Genomic DNA, 17,839 nt, shown 5'->3' on the forward strand with positions numbered 1-17,839 from the left:
AAGGTGTCAAATAACATGTAGATAAATTAAAGCTGGAGGAATTGCTTTACTGGTGCACTTGGAAAGTCATTCCTCCAGTCTGAGGCAGATCTTTCTGAGATCTGCCGGCTCTTTGCACGCCATCGAGCAGCAGACGCTGTCAGGCCAGTTCTGCTCCATGCCTCCCCTTTGTTCCCAACATGTGTCTCCTTGGCACATACTTGTTCCCCATACCTTCTGGTGTGGCAGCTTCAGTTTCTCCCCATGGGGCAATGACTCCAGGATCCTGTGAAGAACCTCTCCTATGCCCACAGAGACACCATGGTTCCCCTCCACTCAGCTTGACATGTTCTGACACCCCAGGTGTGAGCAACCACAACTGCTGGATGTTTTTCTCCTTTTCTATGCATTCTAGATGGACTTTCACACTGGCAGTAGGGATGTCCCACCCCTTTTTGAAATGTCCCACATTAAACATAGCAAGGAGCATTCTAGCTTTGACTACAAACTGCGAGGGCTTCTTAGGAGCATAGATTTATATGGCCTAAAGGAAACATATTTTTTGATTGTTGGTACAACATGGACATTGACTTTCATTCCAGATTCCTGCAGGGAGTCCACTCAAAAGCTGGTAGTGGGCCACCCCATTTGGAAAAACATGCAGTCTTCTCTGAAGCTGCCAAAGGAGAGAAGATAATACCACTTGATGAGGGTCATAGTATTTAATTACCTTCACTGTTAAATATTTCTATTCCCCACTAAACTTCTTCTGGCTTCTAGCTTATGAAAAGAAACAGGGGAGCCAAAGTAGAGAGATTAAAGGTGAGAAAAGCAGTGAGGAATGAGGACTGGACACAGGAGGGGGTGAAGCTCAGGAGAAGGGCTGAGGGTTGGCTAGAGCTTTTATCATGTTATTAAAAACACTGTGGCAGTTCAAGACTGCAGTGTGGTGGCAGAAAGGTGGAGTGGGAGATGCAAGGCAGCAGGCAGGTTGTGATGATCTACAGAGTTTCAACCTGGAAGCTGAAACAGAAAGAAGAAAGAAACATCAAGAGACTAGGACATCGGCAAAGCTATGCAGGGCCCTGGGACCAGGGGCATTGCAGATCAGGTCTAAAGCGCATTGGCAGCATTCCATAAGACGTAGGAGTGGAACCACAGACCCTGAGGTACATCAGAAAAATATTGCTCAGCACCTGCTCACAATGTGCCTCCAAAACGCCCTGCCAAATCTGGCAGTTTCTCATCTGAAAAAAAACCAACAGCTCTCCTTAAGTTCATCCAGGCAAATGAGCAGGTCCAGGAGTAAGGTGGTGTAAGGGTAAGAAATTTCAGTCCTGTATTCCTGCCCCATCTGGGTGATCATGAGTCAACCTGGCTGTGTGCCTTGGGTTGCCCCTCTTGTAGCAGGACACTGACTCCTTTACACAGGGCTTTAGGATCCATGGATGAGGAGAGTTACGTATCAGCTCAAAGTTTTTTGGGATTTCTTTTCTGATTCTTCCTTTGGTAAATAGGAATATTCCCACCAGATAAGGGAATAATTAGAAAGCACTTGGGAGAGAGCTGGAGCTCTGCTTGCTCCTCTTACCAGTACTATGATTAAATTTGATTTTTTTTTTCTTTTTACTTTTAACCTGATTTCAAATTGTTTAAGAAAAAGCTCTACTCAAGCATTTCTGCCTGTAGCCCATGGAATTAGGCTATGCCCTTTACTTTGCATTATCTAGTGGCAATACATTTTGTTTCTGGTCCCTGGACAATATCAGATTGTCATTCCCATACAGCTACGGGCTACAGACCAAAGCTCAGAGTGTAATGGAAGAAGCTGCTGATTCGAGTGCCTGAGTTAAGACAATATGGGGATGATTTCCCAGACATGTTAAGCATGCCTGACCCCTGGGATGTTTTGGTTCAGATCAGCACCAGTTTGTTGTGGTCCTCTCCACACTGAAGGACCTGGCAGGGACAGACAGCCAAGGAGAGATTCATCCTCCTTGTTGTCCAGCTTAGTTGGAAAGTAAACCAAGCAGAGGAGGACACCATTAGAGGGGTGCTTAGGGTTTCCCAGAGGAAAGGGGAAGGAGGCACAATGGTTTATTATTTGCTAGCTACTGTCTGTTATACTCCAAAGCAGACAGGCTCTGAGACTTCAGGTCCGCAGAGTAAGGATGGGACTCTTCTCCAGCTGATAAGGAAAGACTTGTGTAAGAAAGAGAAGGAACTGTTCATCAAACTCACTGCTCAGCACCTCCAGCCATTGCAGTTTGTTGGGGGAGGCTTTAGGGGGAGGAGGAGCGGGAGAAGTATTAGGGCTGTGAGCCACTATTCATTTACAAACTATAATTAATTTGATGTTTAGATTAATTTCTGATGCACTCTCAAAGGTGCACTGAAAGCATTTTTCCTTTATTATAATGTTGATTGCTTATTGGGGAGATAAATCTAACTGTCAGTTATGCACTGACTTACCAAAACTTTCAGACCAAGCAAGCATGTATGCATAAGGAACAGCTGTTTGCAGCTCTCTAGTTAAAGGGACAGCTCTGTATTTTCCCAGTAACTCACATTAAAGAAAATCTATACATTGTACACAGGGACTTCTGCTTTCTTTTGTAGCTTAACAATTTATTAGATGAGAATATGTTAGCAGAATCTGTCTTCTATTTATCTGTCTGTCCATGTGTCTATCACTATTCTATCCATCTCTCCACACAAGTGATAGACATAGTCCATCCAGAATACGTTTAAAAGTTATGGATATGTTTGTACATACCTACTCACATGCACACTTACACAATCATTTTAAATGTTTTTACTTGTAGTGTAATTAGATGGAGGAACTCATTACTACAGGATCTGTGTGGCTACTCATTTAATGACCTTCAAAGGGGGAACGGCCATTTATGTGACTAATGGAAATGACCGATGTTAAGAGTTAATGCCAGAAGAAAGAAAAGAGAAAAAAACAAAAAGAGTGTTTAAGGAGATTAAAAACTTAATGCTCTGGGCTTCAAATCAATCCATCAGCACTGGGACTCAGGAAAAGAACCTGACCGGGCTCTCATGTGCCTGCACAGCAAGCTATCTACTGCCACCTCCTCTAAAAACCCTTTGACATTAGGTAGAGTAGATGAACTCGAATCGTATACGACTGGTCCTACATGTGCTCCAAGGATATTACAGTTTCAAACGTGAACACTCCCATGTGTAGAAATCCAGAGGAGGGTCTCTAGTGCTACGTTCATTCAGTCCAGAAGCTTCTGTTCGGAAGTCAGAAATAATGACCCCTCCCACAGGCAGGCCCATTTCTGAACTCAAGGTGATGGATCTGCAGAGCACAGACCTACCACATCCTGCTCTTGTGAGACTGCAGACCCACCACAGCTTTTTGACTACTCATTACATCTGTCTTTATTTTTGTTTTCCCAAGATCTCTCTCATGCAAGGCGAATTCGAGCTGTAGAATGGACGAGTCTCTATCAATCCATCCAACCATCCATCCCTTCCCCCATATATCTATCTTCAACTTCTTTATATCCATCTATCTTGTCTCATTCACTGCACAGGGCTGCTCTTCAGCATTTTGAAGTCTGTCAGCTAGCTAGTTACTGAGCAGCTGTTCAATAGATCCTCACAGCTCTGTGCTTGGCCTCAGGCCTTCCTTTCCACACAACATTCAAACCCTGCTATGAATATGAATTTATTATTATTTCCTCATCTGTTTTCCTAAGGCTCTTCCCAGCAGAGCTTTTGAGAGGTTCACAGAGCTAAGTAACAGCATTTTCACAGTGCTCGTGGTGTCCTCATTTCACCAAGGGGATGATGAGGCATAGAAAGTTATTCAAAACAATTTATTAATCTTGGGTGCCTAATCTGAGATGCCATGAGCCTGATCAATCTGTTTGCTTGTTTTCTCAGAGTATTTAGCACAATGCAGGGCATGCTATGTTTATGCTCGCTTCAGATGCAGGTACAGGCAGCAGCCTTTCTGCCAGGGAGATCTCAGGTCACGCACTGAGCACCAAGAGGAAGATGTAGTACAGCTTCATCTTCACTGACAAACTAAAGAGGTCTTGCATATCAGTTCAAAGACTGTGCCATAACTACCCATATCTTTTTAACGTTTGTGTACCATTGGCTCTAGCTGGGCCACAACAATTAACCCATGGCCGGACATGGCTCAGTGGTGACAGGGGCCAGGTACTGCCCCTAGACAGCAATATACACAAGGCCACCCTCTTTTGAGGGGTAAGAGAGTTTACTTATGTAGATAGAAGTCATGATGTGCCAGTTGCACTCAGAGCCTGCCCTATTTTATTTACTAGTAAAAAAGTAGCCTAGGAGATCTTATGAAGGAATTGTGTGATATATGATTTACCCAGCATAACTGGGATGTCATGGCAGAAATAGGGATCAATTCCAGTTCTCCAAGGCAGCATTTGGTTGTACAACTGCAAAACCATCCTTTCCCTGCCTTATTTATTGTCTACATTCTAACACTTGCAACAATGAGTCTGATACATTGCCATTTTCCTCACCCTGTTATGTTATCCATTCTGTACAGTAATTAAAACAAGGATGCCATGAAAAAGAAAAATACAGAAATGTGTGGTTAGAAGCAAAGCCTTAATACATATACAAAACAACACAGAATTAAAATTTTATAGGTAACATAATTTTTTGCATTTCTAACTTGAGTGCTTCATTTTGCAACCTTACCATTGTTTTAATGTATTGGTGCATGTGGTATCTTCCCTCTTCAAGTAAGCAAACCAAAACAAAAAAAAAATCCCCAGATGAGATGAACATCTTCAAATAGTATATATTGACATCTTCAAAGGTTGTCATCAGGGTAAGAACTTGCAGGTCCCCATAAAAACATGTATACCTTTCTCAACCATTTCTGGTTTCATCTATCTCAAACCCCCAATCAAATTCAACCTCATCTCCACTCTCCCCAGTCTTGATCTGTACATATCACATATATATAGGCATGTACATTGTCTATGTATTTTATATACATATATTTCTGCAATAGCAAATATGTATGTGAATTATTAAAAACAATGAAAACCACTGAAAAAGTGGTTTGAATTTGGGCAACCTGTTCCAATGCTTGCTGGCCTTCAAGGTGAAAAAGGTTTTCCTTATATCCATTCTGGAACTCTGTTGCTTCAATTTATTTTTTATTTATTTTGTTTCTCGTTCTCCCACCATGCATCGCTGTGAAGAGACTATCTATGTCTCGCTCTCACAGGTCAAGTGTTCCAGCCCTTGTCCCTCTTGATGGCCATATGCTGAACTCACTCTGCTTTGTCACTGTCTTTCATATGCTGGGGGGAGATGGTGCCCAGAACTAGGTGTCCAGGTGTGGTCTAATGAGTGCTTAGTAGAGAACAGTAATCACGTCCCCAATTGACTGGCTGTGCTCTTCTTAAGAGAGCTCACGATGCTGTTGGCCTTCCTTGCAGGCCAGGGCGCATCTCTAATCAGACCCTTAGTGATGTAACCCATGGAAAACCTAGGGATAGTGGGACTATGCCCATTTCACCAGCTGAGCTTCAATCCCCTTGATATTTAGCCAGGCATTTTTATTGTTGTAAAAGGGAGGAGGTGCATCTAACTTCTAAGAGCAGCTGCTATCTTTGGCTACTTCACAGGCAACAGGTTTTCTCCCTTTTTGGCAACATGACCTACAAATCTGATTGTGTTCTTTTAAAGGTGAAATTACATGATTGTTCTAAAGATAGGTCCCCAATTACCCTTTACAATCCTTCTTCAGAAGGGTTTCCAGAAATTGTAATGTATTTACCCTGTTCATTGTGCATCTCCTGACATGGCTGAACAGGCTCCAGAAGGATTATTGCGTTATTGGGCTTTTAAAAATGCTTATGAGGGAAGAATTTTTGCTTCTTGATTTTAGGAGTCTGCAAGAGCTACATTTTTAGGAGTAATGCATATTTTTACCCCACCCCTTCAAACAAAGATCCCTGTCCAAATTACCAATAACCATTCTGCTTTTCTCAGGTCTCCAGTTTTTCTAATCACAGGTATTTTCATAAATGTGTTTTCCATCAATATTTCTACTCTCCTTATTTCATTAATTAAAACACAAGCATATTTTCCCATCTCCCACCCAAGTGTGGATCAAGAGTTCAGACAGGTCATCGGGCAAGACCCCCAGAAGCCAGAATTAGATCAGGCTTTAGGCAATCTATGATATGATTCAAATCTCACAGACTGAATGTAACTCTTCTGAGGGACTGCAGAAGGCTCTTCACAGAGATATCCAGGTACAGTATTCAGGGTACTCTTTTGAAGACCATTAATGGTGAATGCTCTGCTGGCAGACCCAGAGGAATTTATCAGCAGCCACACTGTAATATGAAGGTGTTTCATTCCCACTGATGTTGATGACAAAAGAAGCCAGCTGATCATCTCCCTGTCCATTGTGGGTAGTTGAAAACACAGAGGTCTTTTATATTGACACTGAAAGGACCGCAGATGTAACAGCTGGTTGTATCTGGAACAGTATGTTATCTTCCAGCTTAAAATGTACTTGTATAACTGTTTCCCCTCTCCTTTTGGTACCCAGCATAGTTCAGTGACGGTTCACAACCTCCTGGTCTAGATATTAAGAAATTTTCTCTTTTCTTTTTCTTTCCCAATGACTCACTTCATATGACCAGTTTTTTTCCTGTTGATTTCACTTTTAGTTTTGTTAGCTGGTTTTCACACAGTGGCCTCCATAGAAAGTAAAGTATTGGTTTGAAAAGCATGGCCAAAAACTATTCATCACTACTTCTGGCTTCTGAACAGAAACTTCCAGACTGTCCCACAAGATAAGCTTCAAGTCTTTCTATATCTATTGGGTTGCCCCAACCTACTCATAATGAGGTATCAGATGTGCAATGACATAAAGGGGAGAGGCAGTTACCATCTAGGTAATGATTGGCAGGAGCAAGGTGGGGAGATTCTGTGCATTGCTACACCAAGAATGGATCTATTTCAGAGACTCCCTGGGACATGAGAGAACTGATAAAAAATAGTCACTAGTCACTAGTACAATTCACAGTACACCTTCCTGATTGGTTTTCCTGTTTTGTTTTGTTTTTTTCCTTGATTAGCCCAGGAAGGAATTTACTTCCCCACTATGAAATATTATCAAAAAGAATGTCACCTTTTATGATGCTTGTCTCTTATAGACCAAGAACAACGACTGGTGATTTCAGTAGCTGCAATGTTCATACACGGTTTCTTCATCAAGAACCCACAAATTGAGTGGGATCCAAGAGAGAACCTTGGAGGAAAGAAATTAAGATAAGAAATGGATTGTGACATGGCTGACGGGAGCTTCAGTAGTTATTTTCATCTTGTACAACTCCAACAAAACAAATGTTAAAATAGCCTTCATCTTGATTCAGCAACACTCTCAGTGCATCCTCAACTGAGCACCTACTTAGATCCCACTCATAACTTGTGTAAAACCTACGCTAAGCTCATTCTTTGCTTCTGGTTTTACACTGGCAGAAGAACTTGTCTCCTCAAAAGTTCATCTGCTTTTTCCAACCATGTACTTTCCCCATAAACCTTATATTGACACATCATGACATCAAACATTTGCAAGGAAGGCTCAGAAAGCAAGTCAAGAAGAGTTCCTTCCATTTCTGAAAACAGTTAGGAAATTGCTTCAGTTCCAATTATCACTCAAAAAAAGACCAAATACCATTCACTTATCTGTGGGTGATTCCTCACTGGCTAGTTTGTTCCTTGTGAGAAAGATCGTCATCATCTGGGATGGAACATTATGCTTCTTTTATAAGAACCACAATACTTCTTGTTCACAGCAGACATATATGTATACTGGTCCAGTAGTCTGAATCCTGAAGGCTGAATCCTTCACTTCTTCCATCCCTTCATTGTGTGACTTCAACGCCTACTTTGCAGAATGGGTAGGATCACAGCCCACAGCATCAGACAAATAGTTGCTCATCCTTTAGACAAGCTCTGTTTACAGGAAAAAGAGAATTTTTTAGTGTTAACTCCATTCTTAGGATGAGAAATCTGTTGTGGTTTTCTGTATCAATTTTTTACTTCTTTTTCTCTTTTTAGAAAAAGTTGGTCCTGATCAGGTGCACTGGTTCCAGATGTAGGTATGAAATGAAACCCTAAATCTGATCATGCAGTAATTTAAACTGTCCAAATTCTAGTCTAATCTTGAATCTTAACCTTGTTCTTTCAGCATGAGTCATGACAGTAATTTTTGTATGAAAAAAACCCAAACAGACTATGAAAGAGAAGACTCGTAGGAAGAAAAGAAGTCCTTCTTGGTTTGAACCACCATATTCAGGGTCAGCATCTACAGCCCTCAACCTTCTTCAGAGAAGATACTGCTTCTTTGAGGCACTGTCTGGAGAGCATCCAACTGACAAGGCACAATAACAGGGACCACTTCTTTGCACATTCCAGCTCATGCTGCCTTAATGTATAGAAGTAGTTTCATGCACAGGAAGATGGGAAGGTGACATAAGGAAGATGCTTGTGTATTTCAAGCTACCTTCTGCACTGGGTGTTCTGACCTTTAGAAAAAGTTAATCATGCCATCTACTTTCACTCTTCATTTAATCTCCCCTTCCCATCTGTTCAGTTTCTCTCAGCTGGAAGCAAGATGAAGAACGAGTACCAGTCAGCTGTCTCAGTGGTCCACAGCCCACACTTTGGGGCCATTTATTATAAGACATTAGCATCAATTGTCACCTCAATCATGACTGTTACCACAGTCCATGCCAGATTAGTAGGCAAGGACTGATATTCTCAATATCTGAAATGTGAAATGAACAATAGACAGACAGATATCCAGTATCAGAAGGGACCATTCTGATCCTTTGGACTGAACTCTGAAATAACATATGCCAGATACCTCAGCTCATGTGACAGGTTCAAACCTTCTGCTTGAGTCATAGCAAACCTTTTAGAAAATCTCTTAATCAGGATTTCATGTGATAGGTGCTCCACCCCTATTGCTAAACAAGGTGTTCCAAAATAGTTAATTACCTTCACTATTTAAAATGTGCAGACTCAGTGTCTTATTTCCATTTTGAATTTGTCAAACGTCTGCTTCCACCCAGAAGAAATCATCAAGAACTTTTTTTTTTCTATATTAAAAAAAGTGCCTTCTGTTAGAAATTATTTATAGACTATGGTCAGAAGACTGTTTAACCTTCTCTTCAATAAACTGCGGCAACTCTCATTGCTTTTTCAGACCTAGAATTATTCCTGTAGTTGTGAATAATTCTTAAAACTTATTTTTTTTAGAGAAATCACCAGAACTAAATGCAGAATTCCAGCAAGGATCTTACCTGAGCCATACTTAGAGGTAACATCACCTTGCTACTTCTAGAGCATATTGCCCAGAGACTGTCTTCATCCCAAGACTGTACTGAGTCTTGGGACTTTGAGTATTTCAACATAATCCTGAGAGCTCATGTATTCGGCTGTTATCATGACACCCATGTTCTTCTTAGAAGCACTGTTTTCTAGTGAAGATTTCCCCTTTTTATGAGTGACCCACTTGCTTTTTCCTGTGGATACTTAATTTTGCATTTGGTTACATGAAAATGAACACTCTAGCTGAGTCCAGCCTACACAGTGACCCAGGTCAACATGACTTAATTCTGTCATTGTTTACTGCCTCACCATTTTTGTATGGTTGGCAAATTTTACCACTAATTACTTTAGATGTCTTCCAGGAAATGTTAGAGAAATTTAATAGCATAAAGCTTCCAGCACTCTCCTGAAGGAGCCTACTAGAAACTCCTCAATATTGTAAGTCACAATTTACAATTTTTTTGGTGGTCTATCTATTATCCCATTTTTAAGAAGTTTGATATGGGCCGCTTTAATTTTCTATAAAGAAGGGCTTTCTCAAATACTCTAGAAAAGTTTAAGTATGCTCTATGAATACTTACTTTATTAACCAAACTTGCAATATCATGCAATCAGGTTCATTTGATAGATGTTATTTTCCATGAAACCATGATGATTGGTATTAACTGTACACCTTTTAATTCTTTGCCATATCATCTCATATCAAAATTTTCATAATTTTACTTAGGCTTATGAAAGATTAACTAAGTTTACCAGGTCATCTAGTTTACATCCTTAAAAACTAACAATAGATGGTTTTTTTCTGGAACACTTTGAAGGTTTTCTAATAATCCATAAATTTCTAAAATTAACATTAATGGTTCAGCAAATTTCTGAGCCAATTCTTCGAATATTCTGAGGTTCCAATTATCTCATCCTGCAGATGTGAAATATTTAATAATAGTTGTTTAGCATAGTCGTCAGATCCTGACTGTTCTTACATTAAAAAAATGGGTGGATGGATGGATGGATGGGATGGATAACTGGATAGACGGATCTCACTTGGACATGATTAAACATCAGTGGAAGGTTAAATATTCCAAAAAGTCATCCAACACTATTAGACACTGGAAAACCTCTGAAGTGCTATGCCCTTGATCTGCAGACATACTCCTTTATTGAGTATTCCAGTACCCATAAATCACCTTACAATACAATACCTTCCAATGCACACATACATTATAGAGCTACTTTTACATACAGATTGTATCCTGAAATTCTTTACAGCACTAAAATATTGCAAGACAGCAGCTAGTACATTGTGTAAAGAGCATAGCAAGGTAAAGACCTTGCAAGGCAATTAAAGGAGAACCCCTATTCTCTGATAAGACTAATAAACATGGAGAAAGAGAAACTGAGCAATCTTATAAATGAAATGGACTGATTGAAATAGCAGGGCAGTGCTGAGGGGTACGTGGTCAGGTCCAGATGGGGGAGAAGGGCGGGAGCTCCTCCCCAGCACCCTTCCCCTGGAGGAGAAGACTCCTGTGATTTGAACGCCTTATTGTTGCCTTCCCAGCAGAAAATGCCTCCCTGACATTCCTAGATCTCACCCTTCACTGATTAGTAACAAAAGCAAGGAAACTATGCGCTAAAGGGACAGTTATATTAATAACCAATTATATTAATAAACAAATCCTTAATTACTAACTCAAATGCTTGAGGGAAGGAAAGGAATGGGGCCTCAAGTCTAACCAATTGCCAGTGATTTCTGCAGCTTCTTCCATCTTAGTAGTCTGGCTGAGGCCCCCTCTTATGTCCCGGGTAGCAGCACTTTGGACACAAGGGAAGCAAGGGCATGGACTTCTCCTATGCTGGTACCCAGCCCATAAGCACGGCGTTTCTTCTCTTTCACTGCATGGGAATTTGCCTTCCACAGGCTGAGAGGCAGACCCTTGCTCTGCTGTTATTCTCATTTCCCTCTAGTGAGATGAACATGGTTTGAATGACAAGAGGGGAAAGTTCAGAAGAATGAGATCCTCTCCTTAGTTGGTGACTTTCATAACTGGAGGAACAGGAAGTGCCAAGAAAGATCCCTCATGTCAGTCAGACAAATAAATTGACAGCCAGAACCAGAAAAACCTCTCTCTGGCCTAAATAAGAAAATAAGCACCAATGTTTTTTTGTTTCTGTTGCAATCTCTTGCAAAGTGCATCTCTGAGATGGTAGTTTTGTTCAGCAAGCATCTGGAACATAAATCAAATAACTCTTCTTAGTTTTAAGACAAGTTAAATATTTGTTTCTTTGAGGTTCCTTTTTTCCTTTCCATTGCCTGAGACTGGCCTAGTTACATGACTGGATGTGCTGTAGGACTATCTGCCCCCAGTTCAGGAGTCTGGATCAAAAGCTTGTATCTGGACCTGTCATTCATCATGGTCTTGACTTCTGATTTAGGGGATGCTCAGTGTAGTTACCAAGCATTGGGCTCCATCCAGAGGAAAGCTTCTGCTGAAGGGAGGCAACATGTTATTCCAACCTGCTAGCAGATCATCAAAATGCTGTTTTCCACATTAACCGCTAATTCTCCTTGCAGCATGCAAAGAGAAACAGAAAACTCAGAAAGACCAATTAGGGATCCATGGGAATCTAATGATGTGCTCATTCAGGACTGCACTTAGTGCACAAACTAATTCATTGCCATGCAGAGACACTACTCACTGTGAATGAAAAGTTTACAGTTGCAAAACAGTCTTCAAACGCACTCTGAGATAGATTGCTAATTCCCTTCTTTATTGTCTCAGCTGATTAAAACAGAAAAACAACCCTTGAGTAATATCAGTTGCATAAAGCCACTGGTTATCATGCTGGCATCATGAGAAGGGCATGAAGCACCCTCAGCATGCCCCACTACCAAGACTTCCTGTGGAACAAATGGGGAGAAACCAAAGCACCCTCCAAGATGTTACCCCAGTTTTTGCTTGCTAACCATTTACAGTCATGCAGAAAAAGAGCAGGCCAGAAGTCATGGACTCTAACATAGGTACCTTGCTGGAAGATGCTGTGCAGAATCAGGAAGATTAGCTGCCCTGAGCTGCAGTCCTAGCAGATTCCTTAATTCTTTGCTGCTTTGATAAATCATTTATTAAAGCAGCCTTTTTACACAATCCTTGGGGGAAAAAAAAAAAAAAAGAAAAAAACCCCAACATCACCCCCATAAAATAGATTTATCACAAAATCCTGTCCTCCTACCAACCATCTTCAGACCAGAACATATATTTCTCTGATTATTAATTAACTGATGCACAGAAACAGCTTCAAGCTTTTTAACCTCTCCCTTTCTCTTTTGTCCTTCAAGAGTGTCGATGACAATGCAGGGGTGGTGTTCAAAACACGGATAGTTTCTTGAGCAACTGTAGTGCTATCATCATGCTTTGAGCCCTATAGTCATGGGCTTAAACATTAAAGCCATTCGGAAACCAAATATTTAGGCTATTTTCCCAGTACCTACATTCTGTTCCTAGTCATACGTGTTCAAATCTGGCATAGCACCATTAACGCTGCTGACATTGACGTGGAGAAACAAAGATGGTTAACTGCCGATAGTGTACATAACAACAGCAATAACAAAGAAGTCATATAATCTATCAGTAGGTATCTGACCTGAAAAAAGAAATGAATATGATATTGTTAGACAGCTTGTCTGTCTGTCTGTCTGCCTATCCCTTATCACTGTGACATCCCAACTCTCAGGATAGATTTTCTTCTTTTTGAAGTCTGTCTAAATACCTTCAACAATATGAAATACAACTCCACATAATTAATAGGAAAGGGGAGAGCCAAATGCACCAACAACTTCTGAGCATACCAAGCCCCCCGAAACTAAAACAGTCAAATGAAGCCAGAGGAATCAGCCGTTCTGTCCACAGGATGTGCTCACAAGGAAAATGTAAAATTATTGGCATTTGCCCTGCTCCTTCTCTCTCCCCAGCCCTCACACCCCAGCCCCTCCACCCCCAAGAGCTAGCCAGTGGAGACTTTTGTATTACAGCAGTGGATATCAGGGCAACTAAGGAGAAAAAAAAATAATCCAAATCTGATCCAAATCTGTAGGCAACTAATATCAATAGCATCAAAGTACAACTCCCAGCTTCATTATCTGGTCTAAATGAAATATAGTGAGCAAATGCACTTCTGATCTCTCTTATTAGTCCCATTTGTTAAAATGCTGTATTATTTACAGCTTTGCACAGGATGAGGAAATGGCCTCAGAATTCCATCTCAAAAGTAAAGTGATGATAAAAACTAGTGTAGCTTTGTGAGCTTATCTAAAGCCAAGGTTCATGCAGAGGTACAACTGTATCAGCATCTGAGCACCAGGGCTTATGATCCAACCAAAGGTCTAGTCTTGGCAAAAGTAGACAAAATAGTAGACTTCCACCATACTCGGCAGCATTTCTGGTGGGGTTTGCATGCATTAGGTGTTTGATTCAGCAATTCACATCACTTTGGGGAGTGACTCACACAGGCACTAGCCAGTTAACAACATCTTACCTTAAGATGTCAGTCCCAGCTGCAGAACCAAGTAAATCCCACAACAGAGGTACCTCGATTTAAGCTAGGTGCCTGCCTTCACTGCAGTCAGCACTGGTCCCTGCTACACAGCCAGTGGGACTTGTTTCATTTGAGCACAGCTAGGAGTGTCCTGAAAAAAGAGAGAAGTCATGTCCTACGCTCCACTGACTATATTGGCTAGACCTCCACTAATTATTTTAGGATCACAAGGTGATTTGCTCACAAATGGATGCACGTGTAGACACATTCTAGATGTGCACGTTTAGTCAGGAAGAGGTACGTTGCAACAGGACCAGTTACAAGAGTAGAAATAGAAGTTCACAGGCGAGCTAGATTCTCTAAAGACATGATATAAACAATTATCCAGATGCAGCCAACTCAGCTTTGGTATTTGGTAGCTGTGTATATATTAGTAAAGTAAACATACCTGGCACTTTGCCCTAGCACTGGGCCAGCTGGCACAGAATGGCCCACACCCAAACTATTAAATTATCTTACTTTCCAGAATATCACGGCTACATCCAAGCTAACTACTGAAAACAGCCTCTGTTCTGTGCTAACACTCAGACTTTGTCCAGGAAATGTTTGGAGTTAGGCACAAGCCAAAACTATGTCAAGGACCTTTCTAAAAATTCAGTGGTACAGATGATTGGGTTCCAGTTTCTCTGAACTTCCCTGGCACAGTTTTAGTTTACTATTATATATGTAGCTGATGGGTCTTGGACAGGAGTATTAGCAATCCAGAGGTGATTTTAAAAAGAACTGGCTTTCACTACATCTTATATTCAAAGATGTGAGGTAGCTAGACAGCAAATTTCAAGTTGAAGCTCAAGCAAAGCATTTCTAAGGGACCTTCCAGCAGTATTTAAAGACTGAATCAACTCAGGTGAAATCAGGAGGTGTTTAGTTTGTTCCTTTGCTGAGATCAAATCATAGGACCTTGTTGACTGATAGATTATTCAACTAGTCAAATGTAAACTGGGAACATTACCAGGTGCTTACTGGCTAATAAGATTGCAAAGGCAGATCTATTGCCATTGAATAATACCCCAGCTCATTACTCATCATAGCTCTCCAGTTTTCTGTCTAGAGATTGATGACTGCTGTGAGGCTTGAAAAACACTTTTGCTCACATCTTCAGAGCTGCAGTGTTGGTACGTCCTCATCCAGGTAGTTGGCAGAAAAACTGCATGGACAGCCAGTTACTTGGAGCCTTGGCTTCAAGAGGGGAGGACAAAGAGGGATGCCTATTTATTCCATGGGCCTCCCTCTTAAAACTACATCTGCCATACTCAGTAAACCTGTTGTCTCATTTTGAGGCTAAGACCATAGGTTTTATGACCTCTCATAAACTTGTGCTATTAGGCAAAGGCAGGGAGTACAGCTTTTATGTAAGAGTGAGAAGGTATGCTTGCATATATGTGCATGTGTATGCCAATCTTTTTCAAATGCAAGCCACCCTGTGTTATCTGTGAGACTTGCTTTCAAGGAGGAACTAGACCAGGGAGGAGGTGCTGCTGAATGAATTCACAGTACAGCCCAAGGCTGTAAGCCATGCCTGGTGCTGTTGTCAGGAGCAGGTGTATACCTGGCAGCAAATGCTCAGCATTAGCTTTTTGAGGGGCTCTCAAACTGTCTCTTCATTTCAGCCTGTCTGTTGAGAGACACTGGGTTCCTAGGGTTGATTTGTGCTGCCAGAGCTTTGTGGGGGTGGGAAAACAGATGGCTTTGTCTGGAGTGCAGGCTGGTCCAAGCTACTCTTACCCAGGGTTTGTGCTCAGAAATGCTGTTGGCACACAGGGACATTTCTGGCAAAGGTAGCAGAGGCAATTCTTATACAATGTGATGGCCCCCTGCCTCACTAATATCTCAGACCCGTGGTCACTCCAGCTAAAGTCATATACATACTGGGCAAGTGAGGCCTTTTCCTGGAGCTAACATTAAAAAAAAATAAAAATAAATAAACCCACACCAAAAACCCTCCCTAAAGCTGAATGTGTTAGGTGCATTGCATCCTGTGTGGTTCTGACTTATCTGGGCTCTTCTGATCCCCAGAGAGCAAGTTTTCCACTGAGACAAAGAATGTAATTTTAGGTGGCCTGTAGATACAATATTCAGGCACTACAGGTGTTTCTACTGCTGGATGCGCTCCATGGCTGATTGGATGATTTGCTGGCAAGGTATGAAACTACTTATGGAAACCATGTTAGGAAAGCACTAGTGTTCATCTTTCTTAACTGCAGAGTCAACATAAAGTCTGCAGTAATTGCCACTTAATAAAGCTCCTCGGATTGCTTAAGTGGCCAACAATCAAACTATTCATGCCAATGAATACCATAATGGAGAACTTATTAAATTCACATTTTACTTATATTGCCATAATAAGGAAGTAGCAGTAGGTACATCAGGTTCCCTTCATCATGAATATTGGAAGGCAAAGAAAAGGCTATGTTGGTGAGTGAAGGAGGGTCTAGAGATTCACCCCAGTCATGAGGGAGAGAAAAAGAGCAAGACAGAGTGCCTTGAGACCATGCATCACATCTGCTGACACCCAGCTCAAAGGTGACCCAAATCTTGTGTGTGCTGGTGCTGTGGCATCAGCCTTTGGATCCCCGTGCTTCACATAGTCTTGTGTCCAAACTGGCACTCAAACCAGGCACTGCGTCCTGGGACACTGATCTGTAACAACCCCTCCTACCCTTCGTCCCCCATTGGCAACCATCCTCTCCTCACTCTCCTGCCCGCCCACCCTCCTACCTGCTCACTCCCTCCCTCCCACCGCCCTCACCCCCTTCCCCATGTTCATTCTCAGTGGTCGTTGCATGTACGTTGCCTTGGCCCGCTTCAGCTCATTAAGCCCCCTGCCTTGCCTCATGTTTTGACAGGTTTTGTGAGTTTTGACAATCCTGCCAGTGCCCAAGCTGCTATCCAGGCTATGAACGGCTTCCAGATTGGCATGAAGAGGCTGAAGGTGCAGCTGAAGAGGCCAAAGGATGCTAATCGTCCCTACTGAAGAGTTATGTGAACCACTGGATACAAAGCACTAGCACAGGTAACTGCATGGGGAAGGAGATGTCAGCTGTGGTTGTAGCCTCTCTTTGTCTTGTAGACCCTCAAAAAGATTCAGCTCTGAGACTCTCTAGTTTCTCCCTTTTTCACTTAGGCCTCTGGCTAGAGCCACACTGCACAGACACGCACCCACATATAAACCAGGAACCGTTTGTGTGTGTGTTTCTTTAGAAGAAGAGGTGGAAGGATGCTTAACGAGGGATGAGCCAAGTTCCCCACCCCAGGGGCATCCTGCATCTCTAGAAAGTCTTCCTGGTCACTAGAGGAGAGTCAGCAGTTGTCCTGATTCCCCTTGCTCAGCCAAAGAGAGCATTTCTGGTGGCTGAAGAAAATCTGCAATTAAGAAATGGGACTGGGCTGAAGTTTAATCCCAGGTGACTGGACTGGGACAGTGTCTGTCTCAATAGCTCTGTGTTGCAAACGTTTCAAAGCATTCTTCATTCTTCATGCGGTATAGTCTGCATCCAACTTCATCCCAGCATAATAACTTTATGTAAATATATCTCCCTGACAACTAAATAACCCCTAATTTCTTTCTTCCCAAGCCCAAGAAATTAATAGAAGGATCCATGCTCACTTCTTGCTCAGTTACTGTTAACTTCTGTATGTAGATAAAACCCAACCAAAGCCAAGGAAGCTTTGCTTGAGTGAGGACCTAGACAAATCTGAACAAGGGTCGCATTGTTAGACTCACATACTTTGTGTTGTTGGAAAGGAGACAGCTTGATGCTCCAAGGGAACTTCCAATACATGCAACAGTGTCAAAAATACCAGAAGCAGCAGCTTGTTTCATTGGAATCCCAGACTATCACCAATAACAAAAATGGAGATGTTTCCAAAAATGGAAATA

At 41.8% G+C, this 17,839-nt stretch overlaps 1 protein-coding gene across 47 annotated transcripts in view; it reads left to right on the forward strand.

Annotated features, from left to right (window-relative positions):
* The window catches only part of CELF4 (CUGBP Elav-like family member 4), a 685,725-nt gene extending 668,792 nt beyond the window's left edge, over positions 1 to 16,933 (forward strand). For all 47 annotated transcript variants that reach the window (XM_059834415.1, XM_059834375.1, XM_059834395.1 and 44 more), the window contains one exon: positions 16,806 to 16,933. In XM_059834415.1, coding sequence (XP_059690398.1) covers positions 16,806 to 16,933 — 128 coding nt within the window. The remainder of the gene's footprint in view (positions 1 to 16,805) is intronic.
* The last annotated feature ends 906 nt before the right edge of the window (positions 16,934 to 17,839 follow it).

This window comes from Gavia stellata, chromosome Z (assembly GCF_030936135.1).
Source record: "Gavia stellata isolate bGavSte3 chromosome Z, bGavSte3.hap2, whole genome shotgun sequence".
Lineage (NCBI taxonomy): Eukaryota > Metazoa > Chordata > Aves > Gaviiformes > Gaviidae > Gavia > Gavia stellata.